General features: G+C 39.0%; 1 protein-coding gene across 1 annotated transcript in view; it reads right to left on the bottom strand.

Moving 5' to 3' along the window:
• Positions 1-303: 303 nt before the first annotated feature.
• LOC149175600 (1-phosphatidylinositol-3-phosphate 5-kinase FAB1B-like) overlaps positions 304-27,850 on the bottom strand; it is a 67,720-nt gene continuing 40,173 nt past the window's right edge. The window contains exons 5-11 of the mRNA XM_089419719.1: positions 4,730-5,782; positions 4,257-4,588; positions 4,025-4,151; positions 3,733-3,903; positions 1,653-3,581; positions 1,218-1,484; positions 304-1,097 (exon numbers count right to left, since the gene is read on the bottom strand). Of these exons, the coding sequence (XP_089275845.1) occupies positions 762-1,097; positions 1,218-1,484; positions 1,653-3,581; positions 3,733-3,903; positions 4,025-4,151; positions 4,257-4,588; positions 4,730-5,782 (4,215 nt within the window). The 3' untranslated portion in view covers positions 304-761. The remainder of the gene's footprint in view (positions 1,098-1,217; positions 1,485-1,652; positions 3,582-3,732; positions 3,904-4,024; positions 4,152-4,256; positions 4,589-4,729; positions 5,783-27,850) is intronic.

Here is a 27,850-nt window from a genome sequence, read left to right as displayed (position 1 = left end):
CAAGCACTGCTCCACTACACAATCATAATCTCCATCACCACCATCTGCTTTAGAAATAATAATTTACAAGAGATTATATACCACCAAATGCTATCTTTTTCACCCACTATTTTGTGGCTACATTTGATAGTTGAAACTGTGGAAAGACCATTTCACTATGTCAAAAAAAAAGGCCTAGTAACCCTGCTGTTGGCATATACATGATGAAAGATCAGAAAAATGCAAGTGCATTTAGAAGTTGAGAACATATGTGTGCCTGCCAAAGAAGTCACAATTGTTATAAATATCCACTAGACAACGAGGTAAAAAATAAAGAATACATATACCTTAAGCATATGTGTTACACAAATTTCAGACCATTTGTACAGATTGATCTGAAACTAGCCAAAGTATACGGAATATCATATACAGTAAATACTAAATTCTAAAAACAAATTTTCTCTCAAGTAACTCAGTGTCCAGATAATGTAGCCTTTATATTACTCACTCCATCGGCATGCAGTGTTGATACATATTGGAGGGCCTATAGTACTGTGTTTACAGTTCTAATTCTTATTGGTAATCCGTGATGTAAGAATACAAATGAAGCCTATCACAAGCTTAAATAAATCAAGTATAGTCCCAGAAGGTGAAAACTTGCTTTTAGCTTTCATTAAGGATATCCTTGAAATTGTATAGATGAAAAAAGTTATTATGCCAGCCTTGTAGGATCCCTTGGAATGCTCTGCAGAACAAATGTACCATGCCTGGGACTTTGCAACCTACTCTCCAACGTCTCCTTGAGCTGACATTGGCACAGGATCTTCATACAACTGATTCTGTGAGTTACTGGGAATTATTGTGGGTGGAGACCATTGGTCTGGAACCATTAGGAAGTACGTAGACATTGCTTTTCGGAATCGCTTCTTGTACTGCATTGGAGAAATGACCGTTGGTGGTGCATTTTTTGGCCCACCGAGAATACCAGAAGCTTTCACCCAAGTCTCAAGATGTTTGTCCCACGTGTATTGCCTCATAAAATCAATAATGCCCAAAACCAGTTCATGTCGCTCTTCATCAACTCCAACCAGTAATGAATAATCCATTACATCAATTGACTGTGCATACACCATTGCATCCCAAAAGTTCATTAAACAGTGAATTTTTGACAAACAAAATAGAATGAATTAACATTACTACCTGGTATCTGAGATGTTTTAAATAATGAAAAAACTCACCGCGAGAAATGAAGTGTCATTCCAGACAGCTCTCTCCAAAAGGTGCTTAGCCCTATTACCCACAAAGATTGGGGAGGTAGGCATGGCTTCCAAAAGATTCTGATCTAAAAGAACTTTATTACTTCCTGATGAATCTGCATTGTAACGTGACCGAGCAGATCCCTTCAGGTCATACAGTCGTGTTATATTCCTCCCAAACAAAAGATTCTCCATTACAATGAGATCCATCCTAACCTCCTTTCCACCTTTTGCATTCTTTGTAGTAACCTGCCATCAACAAGCACATTATGAAGCATCCCAAAAGGTCACCAAGAAGAAACAGCAGAACCCCAGAATAAACATTGCAAAACAACTACAACAGATACCAAGTCAAATTATCTCTGAAAACCATCTTCAACAAGGAGAAGCAAAAGTAAATGGAGACCAATGGCTAACCTGATAAATACCAAGAACCTTTGCAAGACATGTGGGGCTCCCTGTACTTAAAGAGTCTGAAAGATATTTGAAGTATTCTGGGGCAAACTTGATAAAGGACTCCAATTCTGTCTTTGTAACTTGCTTAATGATGAATCTCTCATCCAAAGTCTTTGCAAAAAACACATTGCTTTTTCCACCTTGTGCTCCCCATTTCTTACAACGGCATAGTGAACAAATAAAATCCACTTCTGTTGGGCAACATTTTCTTCTAAGGGAATCAAACTGCTTTGCATAATAACAAGTTACAGTGTACTTTACCTTTCCAGGAGAGATTTCATCAGTAAATGACACCTTCACATGCATAGCCTTTCTATAGTTAAATGGATCTGCCACTCCAGTCCATTTACTGCCTGATGTAAAACTATCATCAGATCCATAACTTTTCTCTTTAGGAATACCATCAGACATGTCAGACCCATCTAATCTTTGAATTGGATGAGAAAGAACTTCATCGGTAAAAGATGAATCCCCAGTTTCCTTTTCTTTATCCCTGTCTTTCTCTCTTTGTTTACTCTTATCAGCTGTCTTGTCAGACACATGGGCATAATATTCATGAGACGTCAGGGCATAAGCTATGATGCTCGTGGGCTCATCATCATATATAGCAATAACTGTATCATTGACACCCGGAGGCAACAATAACCTTGCTCCTCCCTGACCACCAAGCTGACTGATTGATGATACAAAAGTAGGGATGTACCCACTAAGGGAATCAAATCTGAGAGGAGACCCCAATAAAGAAACCTGCAAACCCTTACTGTAGGTCTTATACAAATTAGAGAAAGGTGCTCCAATCCAACTTCCAAATTCTTCTGAAGCATCAAAAGATTTCACTGGTGACATGGGAAGGCTCACTTGCAACTGTTCTGGTCCATTTTTATCTTGCAAGGTATAATTAGTATCAGTAACCTCTGTTTTTACTGCAGGTGGTATTACACTTGTTTGAACCACCAAAGAACTATTCTTGGTAGCTCGTTCAGTGTCACCCTGAGCATTTTCAATAGCAGGAGCTGTAGGACCAATTTCCTGGCCCTGTGATGTTACATGCACAACCTGCGCTATTACTGATTGACCCTCACCAGTCCATGCTGCATCTAAGGTCTCCGATAGATCAGCCAGGATTGGGAAATTCCCCTCTGATAATGTCCTGCGAACTCCCAGATCACCTTCAACAACTTCCATTCCATCACCAATGTCAACTGTTTCTACATTTTTATTTTCTGGCAAAATTCCTTTGGAACCATCTCTATTCACATGTTTGGAAAGATATGGATCTGTAATCGGCTGCTCAACTGTGCTCAAAACTGTAACGGAATTATTTACACTTGTTTCCATGTGTTCCACTGAATGAGGCCTTTGATTTCCTAGCAGTTCATTGGTTTTTCCACCTCCACCAAATCTTTCATCCATGTCCTTAATGTTTGTGAGATGGTCCACCAACAAAGGATTGTGAGAGCTTCCTAGCTTACTTGAGGCCTGTATGACAACATCACTGTTAATAGGAACATCCTCAAACTGCAGAGAGTAAAGACTAGTAGACCTGTCTTGAGAACTTCCATCGAGAGGACAGCCATTGCTCTCAACCCTTGAAATTACAACTTTATTAGCATCACTATCATCTTTTTCTGTTCTTTTAATCTCTACAGGTTTTTCAGATGAATTAGAATCAATGTTCTTTTGTAAATTTGGATTAAGTTCTTCCGCTAGACCTGAATCTGAACCAGCAATTGACCTTTTTACTCTAAGGGATGAATCCAAAAACCGGAGGCGATGGTCCCATACATAAGATTGAAAAATAAGCTGACGCCTCAGACGATACAGCTCTAAAATTTCAGCAACAGGTTGTCCTGGCTGCCAGTCCTTTGTTGTAGCCTTTCTTAGCAAATCCTGTTTTACAGATTGGAGTCAACAAGGACTTTTATTTCCCACAACCCAACAAGTAAATTCTAGACAAAGATCATAACATCAATTTCACAACATAAAATAAACTGTAACTAAAATTATTTTGCTTGGTCAATATAGAGAACATAATAATCACCTCGAACTCGCTCTTCTCTTTCTGCAACATCCCTTCTAATTCTGCAATGTGTCTCCTTGACTCTGGAACCTTTATGCCTGCATAGAAGGAACCCGAGTTCGCAATTTTCTCACCAATTTGTCGGAGGGAATCAAATGCCTCAGCAAAAAACAATTCTGCCCCATCTGCAACCTGTTATTAGCATAATTTTAATCAATTTGGCTGGCCAAACAGCAAACTACATGCCAAACTACATGCCTATGTTATTATAAATAATAAAACTAGGACTAGGCATCTATTAAGCAGTACTAACCATCGCTGCCTCATTTCTGAGCCAATCTTGTTGGTTTGGATCATTAAATTCTAATTTTGGAGGTGGCAAATGCACAGAATGGATGTGTATAGAAGCATAGCGGAAGCATGCTACCATTTTTCCAAACCTGCCCCATTGATTTCAAGAAGCAAATATCATCCAACTGAAAAGCATATTAAAGAACAGAATTTATATGCATAGTCAAAATTGGAATTAGTGAAGGCTAAGCTACCCATAAAAGCGAAGGCAGTCTCTATGTAAGGAATGGCCACAGCTGGCCACTCTACTTGCTGCAGCATGGTTGGAGAAACTAAGCTCCAGAAATTTTCCAAAGGATAAACCCCATGCTGCATCCGACATCACTACTCTTCGAGTTGGCCGTGGAGCTTTACATTTGCTTGCACATTTTAGACATAGATGCCACATCCATATTTTCCCCTCCCTTTCACCTGGTAAAACGGTCTCAATGAGACGTTTGACAGATATTGTGAGGCTACCTTGCTTATGAGTATAGCAATGCACATGAGCTTCTGGTGGTGCATCACAGGAACGACACAGACAACCCTGCCATATTGCAAGATGAACTGATAATTTAGAAAAAAGTCAAAAAAAGTTGCAATCACTTCACAAAAGCTTTCTAGAATCTATGCAAAGAAGTCTTCACACATTTCAAAGGAAGACAGGAGGCTAGAGTGGCAAGTGTACCTGGTCAAATAAATCATCCCTTAAGAACCTTCCCAAAGGCTTGTCAGAGCTCCCATAGTATTTTATGCGGAAGAGATGAGCACGTTCACATATCGTTCCCTTCCACACACAACGAGTAGACAATGAAACCAGAATACTCTGCTGATCGGAAGGGGAAGGTGGAAAGTCTTCTTTGGAGAGCCCTTGTACCTCACAATATACAAGATCTTGGGTGTCACATCGTGTTCCTTTCTGATCCAAAATTATGTTATTATTGACTTGATCATCAAATTTTTCCTTATTCTCCCACTGAAATGCATGAGACCTTTTCTCCACACTCGAATGGTTATCAAGAGGAGATCCATAAGAAACTGAAAAAGTTGAGCCATCAACTTTACCTATACCATCTAACTTTTTATCCTCAAATCCAAAATAACAAATCCCAGCTTCATATGAACCCGCGTCCACATGGTTTCCTGCTGCTTTCAAAACTTGCTTCATAGAAGATGATAACCCAGATGTTAAAAGACCTATGGGAGGAGCTGGAGGGAATGAATTTTGAGAAGCTGAATTTATATCTTTTTGTTTGACCACGGTATCATAAATCAATACACCATTTGCAGAAGAAGGGTTGGAACCAATAGCTATTTGAGGCGGTCCAGCAATTCCAGGAGTAGATTTAACAGTGGGTGAGGGTCCTCCCTCAATTAATCCCTCATAATTAACAGGAGGTTGGGGACCTCCTTTGTTCAAGTTTGATGCGTTACAGGGTAGGTTGCACATAGTCGACATATTATTTTTGGGGGACTTCTGGCATTGTACTTCTCCTGTTTGTGCCTGCCCTGAAGCAGGAGCCACAAATCCAGGAATCATTGAAATAGACCTATCCAAACTCGATTGCTTATCTGGCAGTGCAACAGTTATTGGAGATTTGAGGGGAAGTTCAGGAAGTGTGGCACCCTCATCTGCAAGGAAAGAAGTTTCAAGAGCTAAATGATAAGCTGCAAAGATAGCATACTGAACAACGCGTTTGACTTTCTTTAATTCATCACCATTTGCACCCTTGAGCAATACCTGGCAAGGAACCAGCAATTCAAGAATCATATATCTTAAAGTAAAAGGTCAAATAGATAAATCATATTTTTAGGAACATTCAAACAATATGAAGATACATTCTCCCAACAGAACAAATCCTTAATTCATGGATTTCAAATTTTCAATATCATGTTTATGTTGTGGATAATATGGACACCCTACTACCTTATTAAAGTAGCCAAAAAGGACATTATATCTACACTTATTTTCAGGTTTTAAATCAGCAGGCCATAATGCAACTAAAAACATAGCTGAACCAAATACTTCAGGTGCAAAGGTTCATCAAAGGCATTGCCCTCCGAAAACTGCCATATAAAAGATTCATTAATGACCTAATCTTCTTTATAATAATTCGAAACAGGAGATAATATCAATGATGATTGAGTTGACTATTTTACGCGTCCAATGCGTGTAAAGTATACATTTCATCTATGGCAATGTGTAGATACCATGTCAATGTTTACATACCATGTCAACATCTACATACTCATTGTGTATGTGTGCAAATTGCATATCATGTATTGACTAATATAATATATCATGGCTAATACAATATATCAATGGGAATACCCTTTTGAGTAAATTTTTCCAAAGTTATGAATGGCTTTGAATCTTGATTCTTGAAATTTGAATTTCTATGTATCTATACTACAGTTTCTTTCGACCTTATGTACCTGTACCCAGATCCTGGCTTTTCTAAAGATTCAATACATTGGTATCCAGATACAGATCAAGGCAACTTATAGAGACAATGACAGCAAAATGTAATGACCAAACATCGTGCTGTGACATGTTGTAACTTGTATGTACGTTTGTAATGGCAGAAAAACCATAGAGATCCAACAGCCAAGTAAAACTTTAAAAATAAGATGTTTAAGGGATCTAACATTTTTCCTTTAGAGTTACAAGAAAACCTTGATCAGATAGTTTTATTGTCATAATAAAATCATTGAACAGATTATTTTGAGCCTGATCCATAATCAATAAAACCTAAAAAACTAATTCTACGTTATAGCTCAGTATTTTGCCATCATGTCCTTTTGTTTGGTCTAGATGTCTTTTATGGAACTTTACAGGACTACCATCAGGAATGGAGAAAATTGTCATATTGCCATTGTTGGACTTGGCATTCTGATTAGAATCAAAGCACAAGTGATCACATCCTAAGTAGAATTAAAATAACAACAAGAGCCAGTTAAAAGTTGTCTCCAACTATCATTGCAACACCCAATTTTGACATGTTTTTATGTCAGATGCTTATGTAATAAGGTCACGTCCCAATTTGCAAATGGTAACTTAAGGCCAAGGCCCTATGTAATGAGGTCGAATCCTAATTTGTAAATGCGAACGCAAAGGAACAGCCCTATTACTGCGAAATCTAGCAGACCTAGTGCAAAGCCCCACTAGGCCACCTAGGTCTTAGAGCAAAAAAGATCAGCCACCATTGTCACCTCAGTGGCTTCTCTCCAACAATTTAGTAGTGAAATTAATCACACAAGGGAGGCTTCCCTACAGAAGATCACCAAAAGGATATACAATAAAGAAGTAATTTAAGGTGATGCAAGATTTAATGATTAATAGAAAGGTACTAGCAGAGCCTAGAAAGGATAAGGTAAGAGTAGCCCAAAGTTTAAGTATGCTTCCTTAAAACCTATGTAATTTAAAAAGAGAGCTGTTATAAGTTAGAGCTTGTAGCATATGCAGATTTAGGGCACGCGATGGCCTATAGTGGCTCTAGAAGATAGCCCATCAAGCATGGATCACCAAAGGAGTGAGGCTATATCGTAAACAAGGTTCAAGGCAAACAAAGGAGTTTTTATGGCTGAAAGTTGAAACATGCATAAAACAGTGTTATGAACTTAAAATTCATAACAATTAATTAAAATATTAAAATATTATTTAAATAAATACATTATTAATTATAATCAATTAATTAACAGATAATTAGCTAAATGAAGAGACATTAGTCCCCAAGGGACATGTCTCTCTGATTATGCATGGCCAGTCAACTCCTATTTAAGGAGGCACTGCCTCAGCCTTGTAATCATCATTCAATTTTATCAATTAAAAAAAAAATATATATATATATATATATTATATTCAGAAATCTGGTGTATTGTTACAGTCAAACAGCAATTTAGAAATTTATTTCTAACAGCGGTATCAGAGTCAGTAATCATCTTGCGACACCCAAGGCGTCCTGCTGGCCATCAGGCCCTACGGGCCTCCCATCACCAGCTTGTCTACTGTTTCACTGCTGCAGGTCAACAGGCAGCATCCGCTGGGTTCCTGGCAGGCTCGGGACATAGATGTTGTGGATACGTTAATCGCTGTAAACTATCGGCGCAGGTCCACGCAGCAACGAACGGTCAAGTCGAAGCAGGAGCCACAGAGTTACGGGGAGAGCCACGGTCTCAAAGAAACAAGGGACAGGAGGAACCACGGTGGACATCGGGAAAAACACAGGTAGGGTCACGGTCAACGGACATGACTCGTCCGAGGAATTCTGGGCACCGTGCATTCCGAGTAACAGTCTACACCGTTGTTAAACACGTCGGCCCGGTCAAGCCGTCAACAACGTGGCCATCAATCTGAGCCGTGGTTTATCAATAGGTGACTTGTGGTTTATCAACATACAGGTTATTGATTCAGAAATGGTGCTTGGTAATTATAATTAAACCGTATAAAATAAAAGTTTATAAAACTATATTTATATAATATATATAACTTATGATTATACAATATATATAAATTATAATAACGTAATCATATAAAAAAATAAAAATAAAAATAAAATAAAATAAAATTATTATTATTTATAAACAGGATTAACAATTATAAAAATAAAAATTGGGTCTTCAAGAAAAAAATCTAAACAAAATGGCAGGCAACAACAATGACAATATGAAAAAAATTCAAGAGGACATCAGCGAGCTAAATGAACACCTGGATAAGGTCGAGAAATCAATTAGTAAGTAGGACAAAACGGCCAATGATATCTCTTACTTAAAAAACTTGAAGAACCAGCATTTTGGAGGGACTGATCCACCTTCAGCAACACAGAGTCCCAAGACTCCGGAATGTGAGACTTGTCTAGAGCATGAGTTCCTGAGGCATGAGAAGCAACAAATACCACAAATTCACTTTGAAGGAAGCCAACATTATAATAAATCTTCCGAAAAAAACATCTTAAAATCAAAAATGAATTACCTAAGTATGATGGTAAGAACTTTAAGAGCGTTGTCGTATGGGTAAATAAAATGGACGCCATTTTTTTAGCAGACCCTCCACTCGGTGAGCAAGAAAGAGTCATGACTGCGTCCAACTACTTAGAAGCAAAAGCGTACGATTGGTTTTTGTGGTGGTCATCTAAATGTACGGGTTGTTCGTTCAATTGGTAAAACTTTAAAAATACCCTGCTAAAAAGGTTTCATGACGACGAGGAGGATGATGTCTACGAGAGATTCGTTCACTTGAAGCAAAATATATCAGTGAGTGAATACACTCATGAATGGGAAGGTATTAGCAGTAAGGCAAAGAGGGTTCTCATATGAGGCGCTGCTAAAAATGTATCGTTGTGGCCTTTAAGATTACATTCACGAAGAATTAAAATTGCATAAACCAAAAACCATTGAGGAGGCCAACATGCAGCCATAATTATCGAGCAGAAATATAAACTTCACAAAGCACCATATGCCAATAATGACAAGACTAACAACTATTCGAAGGAAAGACAGGTAAAACCTTGTCAGAGAATACTAGCAAGTACGTTCCACCACCATTGCGAAATAAAGGGAAACAACAATCTAATGTCGAAAGGAAAAAGGATGGCAAATGCTGGAAGTGTGGAGACAAGTATTATGCAGGACACAATTGGGCAACACAAAAACTCTACACTTGTGACGCTGAACAAGAAGAGGAATCTTCAGAAGGCAACTCTGACGAAGAGGACAATGAAGAAAATGCAAACCCTAGTCCAAAATCAAAAGAAGATATGCCACGAATTTCCTTAGCAGCCATCACAGGGATAGCTCAACCACAGACACTGAAACTTAAAGATCACATTAAGAAGCAAAGCGTTATTGTTCTAGTAGACTCTGGAAGTACGCACAACTTTGTAGATGTCAATGTTGCAAAAAGACTGAACATCTTTGCTTACCCGGTAGCAGATTTAAAAGTTATGGTAGCAAATGGAAAACATATAGATGGAGTAGGCAAGTGCCATAAGGTCAAGTTGCAATTAAGCAACTATGCAATGGAGTCTAGTATTTATACGGTTCCCCTAGGAGGAGTAGATGTTTTGGGTGTACAATGGTTAAGAACACTAGGCACATATTCAGCAAATCACATAAAACAGTTCATTAAATTCAAATGGGATGGAAGGAAATATAAGTTGTTAGGGTTTCAAACAACAACAACGCAAGTCATCTCTGCTCAACAGATGAAGAAGCTTATTCGCAAGGGGGCACCAGCATTTGTTGCACAATGTCAACAGTTGGAATTATTATCAACAGAAGGGACTCATCAACCATCAGAAATTTCATCCTTGATTCAAAATACGAGAAGGTTTTCCAAGATCTACCAATGAAGTTACCCCCTAAGAGGCAGATTGAACAAATTATCAAAGTCAAACCAGACTCAACACCAGTAAATGTTAAGCCATATCGTTATCCCCATCACCACAAGACGGAAATAGAAGGCTTAATACAAGACCTGTTGAAGCATAGAATCATTACGAAGAGTAGAAGTCCATACGCTGCACCCGTTGTATTGATCAGGAAGAAGGATGGATCCTTCTGATTATGTATAGATTACAGAGGTTTAAACAAAATCACTATTAAACATAAGTTTCCAATTCTGTTCATTGATGAAATGCTAGATGATCTACACGGTGCAAAATATTTTTCCAAGTTAAATCGAAGATCAAGCTACTACCAAATACGAGTAAGGTTAGAAGACGTCGAAAAGACAGCATTTGGGACTCATGAAGGGCATTATGAGTTCAAGGTCATGCCATTTGGATTAACAAATGAACCAGCCACCTTCCAAGCAACCATGAATGAACTCTTTCACCCTTATCTACGAAAGTTCGTATTAGTTTTCTTTGATGATATTCTAGTCTATAGTAAGACGTGTAAAGAACATCTCAAACATCTGGAAGAAGTATTCTCTGTTTTGGAAAAGAACCAGTTTTACATCAAGCTATCAAAATGTACGTTTGGACAAAAGGAAGTTGAATACCTAGGACATATTATATCGAGGGAAGGAGTCCAAGTGGATCCCAACAAAATCAAGGCAATCTAAGAATGGCCCAAACCCAAGAACATATCCAAGCTTAGGGGATTTTTAGGTTTAACAGGGTGTTACAGAAGATTTATAAAAAATAATGCACATCTGACAGCACCCCGGACCAATTTGTTAAAGAAGAATGTTTTTCAGTGGAATGGCCAAGCAAACAAGTGTTTTGCGAAATTAAAGGTAGTGATGTCAACCACACCAGTGGCTTCCGTAAGATTGAGGTGGATGCCAACCTATATTACATCATGGTTGGAGGGCTTCCACTCATTCTAGTTCTCTATGTCGATGACCTTATACTAATTGGAGATGAAAGCTTGATCCAAGATTGCAAGGAGAACCTTGCAAGGGCGTTTGAGATGAAGGATATGGGGCTTATGCACTATTTTCTTAGTTTGGAGGTTTGGCAAGGTGATGGTGAGATCTTCATAGGGCAAGGCAAGTACACTACAGAGATTCTTCGAAGATTTCATATGCAGGATTGCAAGCCCATGGCCACGCCTTAGTCACAAACTAGAGGAATAGTCAAAAAATAGAGGGAGGTGGATGCTAGTAGAGCAAAGCGAGTGGATCCTATAGTATACAAGCAGCTCATTGGGTCATTGATGTACTTGGTCAACACATGACCTGATATTTTTTTCGCAGTCAATTGGGTGACTCAATTCATGGTGGAACCGACCATAGTGCATTCGGTTGCTGCAAAGCATCTATTGAGATATCTCATAAGCACTAGAGAGAAGTGTTTGTTGAGATGAAAGGGGTAAGATAAGGGGGGATGTGAGGAGTATAAAGGTGCAAGCTAGAATGAGAAGAGAGAGAGAAGAGATATAAAGGTGCGTGGTACAAATAGGTTGTTGATGGAGTGAGGCTTGAGGCCTTCAAAGATGCATATTAGGCAGGGTGCTCCACAAACAAGAAGAGTACTTCAGGGTGCTCCACAAACATCCTTAGTATAATGATGTAGGCAGGAAGCAATTGTGGAGGCATGAGTTACCCCTTTCCTCAACCTTTTTTTCCACCCCTTTGATGTGTCCTTTTATTTTAATGGTTTATCTTTCTTTGGTGGATAACTAAAGAAACCAAGCTTGCTTTATGCTTTTCCAATACCCTTTAAAGATGTAGTAGTTTCTCGCTCATTGGAGTTAGGATATTCAAAAGTTCCTTTATTTTAGATGAATAATTAAATGATCTAGGCACTAGGTGATGGCTAATGAGGGGGGTAGATCTCATGCTAATGTTGATGTTTGGATAGCATCAAGAGTATTTTCAAATGTGGGGCAAGTGGGCTAAGCAATGGGGCTTTGAACCTATAGACCTATGGTATTACCCATGATATTCTGATGACCCATGGTATTACATCCTTTGGAAAAGTATAAGTACAAGAGTAAGTGATCCATTCGTGTGATCGATGAGAGCGATTCTCACAAGAGGAGAAGGTCGAATAAGCATCATACCCCTTGACGGCTGAGAGGGCCTATGGAAGGTGGTTGGCAAGAGAGAATTTTATGGAGGAGCAGGTTAAGTAGGCCTCTGTTGAGAAATCTAGAGCATCATGTATTTAACATGATTTCTCTTCTTTTATGGCATTACCTCATGATGTTTCACTTGTTATGTCTTATTTCAATTTGTTATGTTCTTATCATTAAGACTGACGCCAATCCATGAAGATCACAAAAAAGGGAACACAAGATATAGACACGCAGCCAGGGCAAAACCCCTAGGAAGGGGAATACCAAGTCAAGAACTCTTCCTTCAGTAGATTCAAATTACATTGAGACAACCAAGACTCTTGACACCTAGACCAAGGAAAAATTCCTTCCATCAAGTCAACTTCTTTCCTTTAAGACAACATGATCCCGGTTCTTCAATAATTTTGTCCTACACTAAAGTAAGTTTGAACACTCAGCCCTTAATTTTCATTAACAATGGAATTTACATCTTCCAAGGATCCTTCTCTTCCTTCGCTGTATTGGTTTCTTTATTGAGAAGACAGAAAGCTTCTATTTTACCCTCTCACACTTCCTTCTTGATATCTAAATTGCATATGGGTTGATGCCAAAACAGGTCAAGTACCTTTTGCTATATATAGTGGTTCGAGCGCCCAATAATTGGCTGACTTGTAGATTGATGAAGAGGCCAACTTGTAAACTGTTGAAGAGGCCGACACGATGAGATTGAGGCCGACTTGAGAGGAAGCTGATTTGGTGGAGGATAGACACAAAAATAAATTTTCTTTCTTGACTTTAACGAGCCCAAGAAGGGTCTCCTACACAAATGACTTTGACTTTGACTTAACAGAAATCCTAGAGCACTCAAAGGGTGCTATGATGTACTGACCATTGACCCAAGCACGAAAACCATGCTTTAATAAGTCAATTTAATAATAATAAATTCCTTTCGACAATTACATCATGACTCAAGTACAATTATGAAGACCTACAACATTCCCTCTTAACTAGGGAGGTATTCATAGTTATATTCATGGAAGATCTCAAAATGAAATGAACTACGAAGAGTTCTAGCACACTATGTTGCGGACTAGATACCTGACGAGGGTAATCTATCCAGGTGGGACTAAGATGGACTCAAGCTTTCAGCCACTCTAGGTACCATCAAGCTTACTTGCTAACCATCAACCCAGGGATCTAGACATCAACACATAGGCTGGCCAAATTTTGTCCCAAGCATCCACCATTAGATGCTTCAACTCTCCCTATCAAACTAGATATATCCATTTGTCCAAGCATGCTTCCAAAGTGTTCAACCTTTTTATGGAGAGATTTACTCGTAAAAACACAACCCCAATCAATAATAAACTTTCAAATATAAGTAAACACAAACCTTCGGGGTCCTCTGATGCTCCTATCATCAAGTTATTCATATACAATTTATCGAAAGCTTTCTTCTTCTTTCATTTCTTCAACAGCGCCAAATACTCTTCAAATTTCCTCAAGTCTTTTGTTTGCAACTTCACAAACATTTATCGATAGTGCTTTCATTTATATGGCTTCATTTCTACTTCAAGGAATTCACTGACATAATATGCCTATAAGTAAACACAAACCTTCGGGGTCCTCTGATGCTCCTATCATCAAGTTATTCATATACAATTTATCGAAAGCTTTCTTCTTCTTTCATTTCTTCAACAGCGCCAAATACTCTTCAAATTTCCTCAAGTCTTTTGTTTGCAACTTCACAAACATTTATCGATAGTGCTTTCATTTATATGGCTTCATTCCTACTTCAAGGAATTCACTGACATAATATGCCCTCCCTCTTAACTAGGGAGATATACTCTTTCTTCTATCCAGGCTCCCTCTCAACTTAGGGAGATCAACAACTTCATAACATTGGAGAAACTTCATCCTTTCAAGGCTTCATTCATTCTTATGGCATCAAGGTCATCTTGATCATCATCATTTATATAACTTCCTTTATCATGCTTACCAATATTATCATCTTTAATTACAAACATCCTCAACATCTTGAAGATTATGTACCTACAAAACTTTAATAGCAAGTACAATCAAGTACAAGTATACAAAAGCATAAAGTCAACTATATCATTATAAAGAAAGCATCAAAGCATTCAAACTTTAGACATTAGATACCTAAACCTAGTTAGGTTCATAATCAGCAAAGGTTACATCCTTTAGACTTTAACAACTCGCTAGGGTTTTTGGAAACATAAATCCTTAGATCAGTCAATGAAATAATAATTCAATCACAATCTTATGCATCTAGGACTTCAATATTACTATCAAAATGACAGATTCTACTAGAAGTTATTGCAAACCCTACATTTCATCATTATATCAACAATATCATGTATGATAGATTCTACAAGAATTTATTGCAAGCCCTAGATATTCATCACTATATCAACAATATCATCATGTCCTACAATATCAATCTCTACAAGGGTTTTGTTCAATACCCTAAATCAACAATACTAGCATATGCATATCTAGGGTTTCATCAACTTATCAAAACTTACTTCGGTACACCCTAGACACAAACATCAAAGCATCAAAGTTAGATATACAACACTTTTAATCAAGCAAGGGTTTTGTTTATATGGAAGAACACATACCTAGGGTTTCATTCCTAGGACCTCATTTTAGTTATTACAAGGGACTTGCTTATAAACCCTAATTCACCAAACCTTAAGAATCTAGGGTTTCAACAACAATAGCAAACCCTAATTTATCAAAAGATCTAGGGTTTTGATTTATTACTAGAACAATATCAACAAACCCTAAAGGCAAGGATTTTGCCATAACGACATCAAAACCCTAAATATCGCAAGAATGGACTTTTAATCATTGGTTCATTATTAGCAACCCTAAGAGGACTAGGGTTAAGATATCCTAAGCAAGGATAGAATTTCATTGTATAAGCCTCAATAGATTAGAGTTTCATTAAAATACCCTTAGGTTAGGGTTTAATAGTGAACCCTAAAGGTTAGGGTTTCATAAGAATGATCAAAAATATAACGAGGGTAGATTCAATCAAAAGATTAATCACCCTAACAAGAATCTTTATAATTTGAAACCTAGACATGACAGAGTTGGTAATACCAGGCAAAAATTTCAAAATAATCATACTTTTAATGAAGAAGACTTCTTACATACCTTGCTTTACTCCTTTACAAACCTTGTAGGGTTTCCTTGAAATGATAGCATCTCCAAGATTCATTTTTCTTATGAGTCAACTTGTACCCATCAAGTCATTATACCTGCAATATTTATTGACAAGCACAACCAAAGAATATGAGTACAATAGCGTAATATTTATCTAGGGTTCTCATTTCTTCTTAGAGAATGAATATCAAGGGATTTTAAATACAAATCCTTTGAGTACCTGTAAACCTTATCTACATAAAAGATTATTACATACCTACAAACCCTAAATATCATGAATTGGGAACAAGAGTATTAAGGTAAGGATTTTCATATGTTCAATCTTTAAAGCTAAATTCTAATGCTTTTCATACTAGACAATGAATATGTTGTACATACCTTATATTTGATTGAAATATTAATGTTTCATAGGATTTGATGCCTTTCCTTGCAAACTGCATACACATTGTCAAATGACTAAAATATGAAGAGCAACAACAACGCTTACTTGAATTAAATAAAGACTTTCAATTGATTCTAAAATGTTGGATGTCATTTTCTTGACAGCAATGGATGCTTCCTAGAGTTGCTTCTTTCAATGATACTATTTCCAGAACAAGATGCAATATGCTACTACTTCCTTGCTATAGGTCTTCTCAGCTTCTGAATTATGGGGGACTGCGAATTTTATTGTTGATTGTATATAGGTGATGACTATATGTATGTCTTTGGCTCTTTTTGTGAGTGATGGGGGCTACAATTCAAGTCTTTAAAATACTTTTATGCTCAAAACTTTGAGGGTGACTTAACTCCTCTTTTTCCAACTGACTGTAGTTTCATCAACAATTAGGTCTCCAATTTTAGTCTTTGTACCCTTATAACAAGTCTTTCAAAATAGTCCATTAATGCTTCTAAACTACTCGGCTTATGTCCCTTTCTTGCTAGTTGTCTAGTCCTCAAAAGATACTTTATTTTGGATTTTTGAGATTACAAAATTTCGGACTTTTGGAGAGATTTCAAATCATGATATTTATGCCTATGACTTCGATTCGGTCTTGATAGGGCTATTAGTCCAGCCTCTCGGAACTACAAAGTGATGCTTCTTTTTATCCTTAAATTCTTCGCTCCTTTTGCTCAGGCCGGTGGTCCTAACCACAAAGATATTGACTAGTAGATATGCCCAGAACTCAGAATTTCTTCCCTCTAGGAGCTCGGCCTCCCTTTAGCTTGAATACTAACCTTTTGGACCTATAGAACAAAGCCTCTCTACTCTCAAAACCTATTTTAGGCTTCTTGAACAGGGCTACAAGATTTGATACTATGACTAGGGCTAGTTGTCATGCTTAAAATTTTGATTCATTACTTCTAGGAGCTCAGTCCTAGCCAATAGTCTTCCCTTGACCGTCTTGAAGCCTTTAAGGATCTTCTTCTTGCCCTTACATATACAAACCTCACTCTGATACCATGTTGAGAAATCTAGGGCATCATGTATTTAACTTGATTTCTCTTCTTTTATGACATTATCTCATGATGTTTCACTTGTTATGCCTTATTTCAATTTGTTATGTTCTTATCATTAAGACTAATGTCAATCCATGAAGATCACAAAAAAATGAAACACAAGATATAGGCACACAGCCAGGGCAAAACCCCTAGGAAGGGGAAAACCTAGTCAAAGACTCTTCCTTCAATAGATTCAAATCACAGTGAGACAACCAAGACTCTTGACACCTAGACCAAGAAAAAATTCCTTCCACCAAGTTAGCTTCTTTCTTTTAAGACAACGTGATCCTGATTCTTCAAGAATTTCATCCTGCGCTTGTATTTATGGAGTAAGTCTGAACCCTCAGCCCCGTAATTTGCATTAAGGACAAAATTCACATCTTCCAAGGATCCTTATCTTCCTTTGTTGTATTGGTTTCTTTATTGAGAAGACAAAAAGCTTCTATTTTACCCTCTCGCACTTCCTTTTTGATATCTAAATTGCAGATGGATTGATGCCAAAACAAGTCGAGTACCTTTTGCTATATATAGTGGTTTGGGCGTCCAATAATAGGACACCATGTAGAGTGATGAAGAGGCCGACTTGTAAACTATTGAATAGGCAGACATTATGAGATTGAGGCCGACTTGAGAGGAAGCTGACTTGGTGGAGGATAGACACACAAATAAATTTTCTTTCTTGACTTTAAGGAGCCCAAGAAGGGTCTCTTAAACAAATGATTTTGACTTTGACTCAACAAAAATCCTAGAGCACTCAAGGGGTGCTATGACCTATTGACCATTGACCCGAGCATGAAACCCATGCTTTAATAAGTCAATTTAATAATAATAATAATAATAAATTGATAATTAAATCATGAATCAAGTACAATTATGAAGACTGACACAAGTTACATTCTTCAACAGCGTCAAACCTTTGAGGGTCGAGAGGGCCTATGGAAGTTAGCTTGGCAAGAGAGTCGAGAGGGTCAAGCAGGACTGAGCGGTTCGAGAAAGGCACAGAGATGTGCAAGGGTACAAAACATTGAGAGAGAGATTCTCTCCAGTAAGCAAGAGATCTACATGAGTAATATTGCAGGTTTGTTGTGAGTGCGATACTCAGTTGTCATGGGTCCGAGGAAAGAGCACAGAGTAACAAAGGCGATCTGCATGAGTAATTTTGCATGCTTGTTATGAGTGAGATACTCAGTTGTGCAAAGTACGAGGAAAGAGCACGGAGCAAGACAAGAGATCCTCATCAACAAGATTGAGGGAAGATCTAAGATTCACTGGAACAAATCCAAGGTAATTGTTGTATATGTAATTTCCTCAAGGGCCATTATCCTAGTAAGGGAGCCCGAATAGGTTCTGAGAAAAAAATAATGAAGAAATGTCAATTGGGCAGAATGTGTGTAATGTGTTTACTATGCATGATCTAATTGATGGTTTTATAATTTTCGTTGCACATAATTTGTTTTTGGTTAGGCACAACAGTGTTTCAATTAATTAGCTAGGTTGAAGTTAATTTGAGACTTTTACCCCGAATGCGGGTGTCAATTAGGATGGGACGGGAGTGTGCCGCAGGCCACATGCCAGCCATATGCCATCACGTGGCAGACGTCGGAGGCAAGGCTGGCACAGGCGTTGCAAGCGGCTGGTATAAGGCTATGCAGCAGAGCATAGTAAATGCCCTGCACGGCTATTCGGCTCAAGTGGAGGTTGCAGTTATGGCGGGCGCGCTCCAAGGTAAGGTAGCTGAGGCTATAAACCATGTCGCTGTGTCTGGTCAGGGAATGTTGGTGGTTCTTCCTTCTGGCAGGTCTCTGCAATTCCGGTTGCCCTGCCTCTCCGTCTCCGCCAGGATCTCCTCACTGTCTGTTTGGGTTATTCCGCAGTCTGTTCCGGCAGCTGGCTGTTTGGATTATTCCGTGGTCTGTTTGAATTTCCTCTCCTCGACCCCTGTAAGGATGGTGAGACCTCGACAGCATCTGCTTAGCCGTCGAGGCACTTCCAGAGGAGGAACCTCTCGCAGTCACGATGCAGATAATTCTGTCCACTGCTGCCATTGCCATAACATTCGCTCCACTAGAGCTAATCCCCTTCACTCCAGTCAATTCAGGGACGCTGGTGCATCGAGCTCGGCTTCCTTGCCGGCCTTCGGCTCTGCTATTTTCAATTTTAGCAGTTCCATGAACAGCCCCCAGATTAGTGCGCATGTTTCGGTCATGTTCATTAAAAATTCCCAGGAAGACAATGACTCCCTGGATGAACATGGGCAGGGGAAAGCTGACAGCAAGGTGCAAGAAGCAAAGGTTCCTGAAACTGGCCCAGAGAAGGAAGTGAAGGATCCTGCCTCAGACCTGGAAAATGTCTCGAAAGGCAGGCTAGATCAGAGGGAGAGGACCAGCGAAGCAGAAGACACTGCCCCCACTGCTGCTAAAAGGGAGGCTTACGGTTGGTGCCGGGTAGAGGAGGTGCAAATGGACGAATAGCGATGCCCGAGCTCAAGGTTCACATGGCTCTTCTGTCTGGTCTTCTAGTCTCTAATGTTGTCTGTTTTAGCTTAGTTTTGGCATCAATGCTTTGTGTTTGTGTCCTAGAAACTTCGTTAATGGGTTGGTTATTGTTAGTCTCCCCTGCGTGGGATAATTCGGATTTCTGGTCGGTGCCCCTGCGTGGGCTAGCTCTTTTGGATGGTTTAGCTTCTCTGTTTGGCGCCCCTGCATGGGCTAGCTTTTTGATTGGCCTCAACTGCTCCTGGATGATATTCCCAGAGCCTGGTTCTCTCTGTTTTGTCATGATGTAAATTTTGCCTATTGTACATAATATATTAGCATAGTTTTTACCGAGAAAAAAAAAATTGAGACTTTTACCAAATCTGGTGTATGGGTGTGTGTGCACCAAGTCTAGTACCCACAAAATCTAACAGCTAAGGGTTTTTGCCCAAGTGCTACATAAGTCCCAACCATCTTTTGCATTTTACATTTTCTTTCTAATGTGGCTCTATATGTTTTTATCGTTCTTTCAACAAATCAACCTTTGGGGCCAAGTTTCCAAGCCCTAACTCAAGGATGTGGATATAGGGTGCTAATCCCAATGACCAATGACAATCAGCCAAAGAATGGAGATGAATAACAAAAAGGATGGAAAGTGGTAAGTATGGACTAATATGGATATGCTATATCAAACATTGTCGGCTATTAGTGCCCCTCCTAAACCATAAGGCCCTAGAGGAGGTCCCATGGGACTAGGGTCAAAGGTTAACCTCCCAAGTGCAACATGGGAACAAGGATACAATTGGGAATGATCAATCATCTAGTTCACCCTGCGATTCACATTAATATGCCCTTAATATTAAATGAAATCACATTATTGCTAAAATAGTTAGAGTACCAGTTGATAAATAACCCACCTTCCATCAAGAAGAGTGCTAGATGGGCAAGAGCACTCAAAAAAGCAATAAGTGAAGAACTCTAAAAGTTATTTGAAGGCCATCATAAGGATGCTAACTGACTATTTATCAAATGAGAAGAAAAAAAATCTCATGGGTTTTACCCACTTATGGTGGGTAATAGATCCCATTAAAAGGATGGGTTATATATTTGAACTTATTATTTTGAATATGTTATCCATCTCAACCAAAGCCAAAGATTCCAATGTGAATAAATCTAAAGTACATCCAATTGCTTTCAAATAAAGAAACAGAAATGGGGTTCATTTATTTCACACTAAGTTACCAAAAAAGTTGGGGACCTATGAAACGTGGATCCCCGTTTCGGATCCTAAAACAAAAGGGATTCACCATTGAAACAACACTAATACATTTCAATGTTGTCTCAAGAAAAAATGAAATGGCATACCAGACAATGGAGATGTTTTTTGGAGCTTCAAGAAAAATCTGAATTGTTTCAGGGAAAACTACAAATGGATAACTTGCTTCTAAAGCATGTCTCGAATATCATTGATCGCATCTGCTAAATCGTCTACCTATCACCCCTCCAACGTGCATTTCAAGGGGGCAAAAGTGGTTTTTATGAAGACAAACCTTGACTTCCAAACCCTTAAGTGCCCTCTAGGAACCTTCACCTTAAAATAACCCCTAAAACTTTAAGAGTCAAGACACTTGTTCCTCCTATGAGGAGACAAAATGCTCATGTTTTTTTTATTGTTGGCAAAAGAAGTCAACACCAAGCTTGCTTGAGGGTTTGATCGATTGGAGACTATAGTTCATTGCATCTTCAGCCTTAGAAGCTTGAGGCATGGAGTTTGGAGTCTTTGTCAAACATGTACACCATCAACCTGTAGGCATCAGGTTCTTAGCTTGCATCTTGTATGCATAACATATATACTATTTTGTGGGGAGTTGTCTATATTTGGCAATTTATCAAAAGTTCAAGGCAATGTTCCATAGAGAAGCGTCCCCCAGGGTCGGGGAATGCTCCCAACATTTCCCATGCTCTTGAGATGGGCAAACGCCTAGGGAAACATTTCCCCACATCCCCCTGAAAACTTGGGGAAACTCGATGGAAACATTCCCTCCAATGTGGGGGATATGTTTTCCCAAAATGGGTGCTTGTGGGCATTTCCCTCAAAAAGGGGGGCTTTTGTGCATGCCTCCCTTATTTTTGCCTAAAAATCATAATTTATGAGTGGGGAACCCTAGCATTCAACCCTAAGACCCTACTAATGCTATGGAATTAATCGTAATGTTAACTTCTTAAACTAAAAATGGCATTCTCCTTTATATTTCATTAAAGTGACATCTTCTTTATCTTTTATTTTCACATTTTAATCTCTTTTATTTTCATCATTTTACTCAAATTTTTAACATTACCATTAATTGTTTCAAGATGTTTAAGAGTGGTTCCAACCTCATTGGATTCATATGAAAAAAGTAGAATTTTAGAATCTAGATCCCACTCAAAATTTAACAGACTTAACAATTTTCAAGATTGCAAGATTGACGTGATTGCAACATTTCCATCGGATTTTATCACATATGATGGTATGGAACTAGCATTTAATCAAGAGAACCAAGCCCTCTTGTACCTCAATGTTGGTGGCATTGATTATTGAACTCCCATGTCACGACCCTAGTAAATATTTACCCATCATTCAGACAAAATATCAATTTGACATCTTATGTTTTTTCTATCTTATTTTAATGCTTAAAGGGTGATATTGATGTTGAGGATCCCAACATAGGCAATGGTTTTGATTATATGTAGGTATTTGTTGTAGCATGACTTTTTTTGGACCATAGAGGTCGTCAAAAGTCTCTTTGTTGATGTATCTTTGGTTCAAATATGGATTGCACTAAGTGTTATTTTGGTTATATGCACATTTACTTGCTATATATGTGAGAAACTATGCATATTGGTGTATAATGGTTGTTAAATTTCTAATAACAACCAAAAAAATCTCACGACAATTTAATTTACCCAACTCATTATTTATTTACCCAAATAATAATTGAATCACCAAAAATAAAAGCACTAGTATCTTTAACTTCTAGAATTAAAAATATGCAACAGAAATGATCCAAACAGATCAATCACACATTGAAAAATTTATTAACCCACAAACAATTCTTCGTCATTTCATATCTAAAACATTTGGGTTTTATGACCCACATAGATAGAAGGAGAAATACAATGTAGAACCCACAACTCAAATCCCTCGTAATGAATTTGGCTTAGGTAAAATGGCCTCAAGGAAATATGCCTCTAGATGAGATCGCTCTAAAGAAATCGACCTCCAGCAATCAGATTTGCACCCTGCCATTCATACCCACAGGAAAAACCCCAACACTCCAACAACTCGGCCTCCTCCAGAGAAACTCGATCTCCTTCAAGCAACTTGGTCCTGCAATCTCCTCCAACTCAACCCTCCTAGATTCGCTCAATCCCACTTGCACTTCTCCTCTACGCACTAGTCACTAAGCCACTCGCACTGCATAGAAAATTGCTCTCTCTCATGATGACTCACTCAAAACACTTGTGCTCTTCGTTGTGTCTTCACCTCCATCACTAGCCTCTATTTATAATCTTCATTGGGTCCAAATATATAACCTTGATCTACCCTTTAGAAACATCTTCAATCTTTCTTCTAGAAACATCTTGGAGATCAACTGTTGAGATTATTTATAAGTCTGTTAAATAATTAAATTATTTATCCTTAGAAAATAACCCAACAATCCACAATAATTAATTGACTTTAATTACTGTACTTTTAGACATAAATCACTAGAAGACACAAATAATGTCTTCCACATGAAGACACCAAGCAATTGTAGAAGACCTTCTGATGCTACTCACATCAACACTCCCTCCTAGCAAGGAAGGGATTCTCCACCACCTCCACTTTATTCTGGTACTACACAAACTTTCCCTTCACTAGAGGCTTCATGAGAACATTTGCCACTTGCTCCTCTGTAGAAATGTATTGTAATCTCACAGCACCCCTCTAGACCCTGTCTTTGATGAAATGATATTTGATCTCGATATGCTTGGACCAATCATGAAACACTGGATTCTTAGAGAGTTTAATGCAACTCTGATTATCACAATGTATCAACGTTGGCCCCATCTGTAGATCAAATAATCTTGCAACCATCTTGCAAATCCATACTGCCTCATGACTTGCCATACCTATTGCCATGTACTCTGCCTCTACTGAGTTAAGTGCCACTAATTGTTACTTCCTGTTGAACCATGAGATCATAGTTGATCCCAAGCTAAAACAACAACTAGATGTCGACTTTCTATCCACCACACTGCCTACCCAATCAAAATTTGTGTGCACTTGCAGCTCCACTCCTCCAGCTCTGACATATCTCAATCCAAGTCTACTATTCCACGCAAGTGTCTCAACACATGCTTTGTTGCCACCCAATGAACATGTCTCAACTCCACCATGAACTGGTTGAGTGTGTTCATAGCAAAACAAATATTTGGACTAGTGTTGACGAGATACATCAAGGAACCTATTAGCTGCGTATACAGTGTGGGATCCACTAATTCACCTTCAAAAGTGCTCAGCTTCTTCAGGTTAGTGATCATGGCATAGACATAGGCTTTCAATCCTCCATCTTGAATCTCCTCAAGATCTCCATTGCATACTTGCCCTGCCCAAGGAAAATCTCTAATGGTTGCTGCCACAACTCCAATCCCAAAAAGTAATGAATCAAACCGATGTCCTTCATGTCGAATTCTGAAGCAAGATCTGTTGAGAAACCAAGTTAAATAAATACTAATGCTTGATTCCTCTTCTTGATAATTACTTGTGAAGGTTAGTTACCTTCTTATTATTTGTTATGTCTTCTTCATCAAGCAATTATACAAATATACAAAAACATGAAGATCACAAAAAGACAAGAGACAACAAAATTTAGGCTCCAAGCCAAGGCAAAACCCCACAAGGGGGAAAACCCAACAATCCTTCTCTTATAAAATCAGATCAAAAATGAGATATCCAAGACCCAAGACCAAGACCAAATTAGCCACAAAGATTCCAATTCCATCCCTGCTCCAAGTCTCATCCCATAGTCAAAGTCAACGTTGGTCAACCCTTTCTAAAACTGGTCAAACTTCAGATTTTGGCCCTACAATAGAGACCAAATTTCGGCCCTGCAATACCTCAGAAATTGCCTCGAAAAAATTGCACATGTGAGCTGGACTAGGGCAAAAGAGCTTTGATCTTTCTCTCTCCTTTGACTTCAACCTCCTCCTTCTTGTCTAGGTGAAGAAATAGATAGAAGACGTGATGAGAGAATGAACGAGTCCAAAAGGTCGAACTAGCCTCTTATATATAATTGTCCAGGAGGGTCGAATAGGTGCCACAGGGCCGACTTGTCCAAGGAGGGTCGACTTGGTTTTTGTGTTGAATTTTTTACTCGAAAATAAATTTCAAAATCTTTTCTTTCAAATGTCCAAATGGGACATGCCTCAAATACAATTTCTTTTCTTTTTCTTTCGACTCTTAAGCATGAAGAACATGCTTTGACCAAAAATAAAATTTAATAATAATGAATATAATAAATATGCTAATGATAAAATACATTACATTATGAAGACCAACACTGGTTACAATTTCAATAAGATCCTCCTTGCACATCCCTATCAGCTTCTTCGATGTTGTCAGGAAGAGATCGTCCATATACAATACCAAGATGAGTGGTTCACCCTCAAGGAGTACATATTACAAGTTAGGATTTGCCTCACTCTTGATGAAGCCCAAGCCAAGAATATATTTATCAATCTTGTCATACCATGTGTGCAGAGCCTGCTTCAACCCATAAAGGGCCTTCATCAACCTACATACATGGAATCTCTCCCATACACCTCTAAACCCTGAGGTTGCTCAATATACGCCTCCTCCTCAATTACTCTGTTGAGGAAAGCATTCCTCACATCCATCTAATGTATCCTCCACCCCATCTCTGAAGCAATGGACATAACTACACTAATAGATGCATATATGGAGACATGTGTGAATGTCTCATAATCCACTTCCTCTTTCTAGGAGAACCCTCTCGCCACCAGCCTCACTTTATACTTCTCGATACCGCCATTTGTTCCATGTTTGATTTTGTAGATCCATTGAGAAGTGACCACAAACTTCCCCTCCAATCTCGACACTATATCCCAAACATCATTGATCAAGATGGAGCTATACTCCTCTATCATGGCATCCCTCCAGACCTGTTCGCCTATAGCCACCTCAAAAGTGGAAGGTTGAGACTCGACATTGCCAAATAACTAGAATGTTTGGTCGGCAGTCTATTCTACCTAAAAACATTGTTAGGAGCTTGCACATGCTCTTCAGCGTCTCTCAATGTTTGTTCAGCTCACTCGACCTCCTCCTAGTAGAACTCAAAGGAATATCTAGCTCATCCTCTAAATTTGTTGGTTGTGTCCCTACTCAACCTTAGGAGCCTCTTGCTCCTTCTCCTCTACCACTACTGGCTCTTGCTCATAAGAACTCGTAAGGGTCATGTCCTCATCAAATCTGACATTCTGACTCGATCACCATCCTCTATCTTGGAATGTAGACTTAGTAGGCCTAGCCAACAAACACGCCCCTCTCAAATAAGGACTCCAACTTATTCCTCTTCTTTGTAGGCACATCACCATAAATTGGACTACTAAATATGTGTAAGTGACTCATATCCGATTTTACTCCTGTAAAGAACTCCCCGGGAGTCACGTCCTCCACCACCCTATGAGGACTCCTGTTATGCGCGTACACAATCGTATTGCAAGCTTATGCCCACAAAAACATAAGAAACTCCTGATCATATATCATTGCCCTCGTTGCGTCCATGATGGTCCTGTTTGTCATCTCGACAAGCCCATTCTGCTGAGGGTTGTAAGTTACTATGAGCTCCTCCTTAATTCATGCCTACCTGCAAAAGTCCAAGAACTCAGTGGTACACTCACCCCCATTATCTTATCTCAACACCTTAATCTTCCTTCCATTCTGGTTCTCCACAAGAGCCTTGACCTCATGAAACTGATTGAAGACCTCATCCTTGGTCTTCAGGAAGTAGATCCGAGTCAACCTGTAATAATCATCTATGAACATCACAAAATATAAGGACCCTGTGATCGACGTCACAAACAAAGGACCACATATATCAGAATGCACCAACTCTAGCACACCCTTAGACCTGGTCTCACTATGAGCATACACAATATTGCCCTGCTTGCCAAGTGCACACCTTTTACACACTCCATTCCGCTCCCCCCAGACCTCTGGAAAACCAGTAACCATCCTTTGCACCATCAGAAGAGCTCTGTAGTGTAGGTGCCCCATCCTACTATGCCAAATCTTGCTCTAGTTGTCGCTCTCATGGATGAGAGCCTTCACCGGTTGTCCTCTCAACAGATAGAGACCTCTCTCCCTCTTATCGATCACCTACTTCTTGCTAACACTGGTCCCCTTCGTCCCAACAGCCACTTCACCTCCCGTAAAGTTTACCTCCAGTCCTCTGTCTTCCATGGTCGAAACTAAAAGGAGATTCTTCTCCAAACCCGGTACATATAGCACTTCGTTCACCTCCATGATGCCACGTGAGTCCATCTAGAACTCAATACTCCCAATGCCCTCGACTACATACTTGGCCTTGTCACCAAGCTCCACATTTACATCTTTGGGCCCCCTGGTCATACTGGTGAAGAAGTGTCGCAATCTCGTCATATGACAAGATGCTCCACTATCCATGAACTAGACACCTCTCGTGACGGTTCCAGAAAGGCAAGATACTAGGGTAAAGTTTTTATCAAACTTCTCTGCCATCTCCTCCATCTGTGCAGTAGCTGTCGTAGTGGTCTTACCCAAGCCCTCCTTTTTGTTAGGACACTAATTAGCAAAATGCCTGAATATATGACAAGCAAAGCAATTAACTTTGCTCATGTCCTTTTCCTTCTTTCTCTGTGAAGATGCTCTGCCGCCCTAGTTTTGGTTGGCCTTCGCTTTGCCCTTTTTTCGCTTGTGCAACAAGAGCAACTTCGTCCCTATCCTCACCCCACCCTTTCGCTATCCTTCAGTCGATGAATTTTCCCATATCTTCTTCTAGGTGAAATCGTCCCATGGTCAGCTCCAATCAAGAAGTTGTTCACGAGTAAGAATCTCGTCCACAAAAGTG

Source organism: Pinus tabuliformis, chromosome 4_1, assembly GCF_031772625.1.
Source record: "Pinus tabuliformis cultivar Carrire ecotype Pingquan chromosome 4_1, CPIR1, whole genome shotgun sequence".
In the NCBI taxonomy this organism is placed as follows: Eukaryota; Viridiplantae; Streptophyta; class Pinopsida; order Pinales; family Pinaceae; genus Pinus; species Pinus tabuliformis.
Note: the sequence above shows the minus strand (reverse complement) of the source record. Positions and strands in the feature narration are given on the sequence as shown.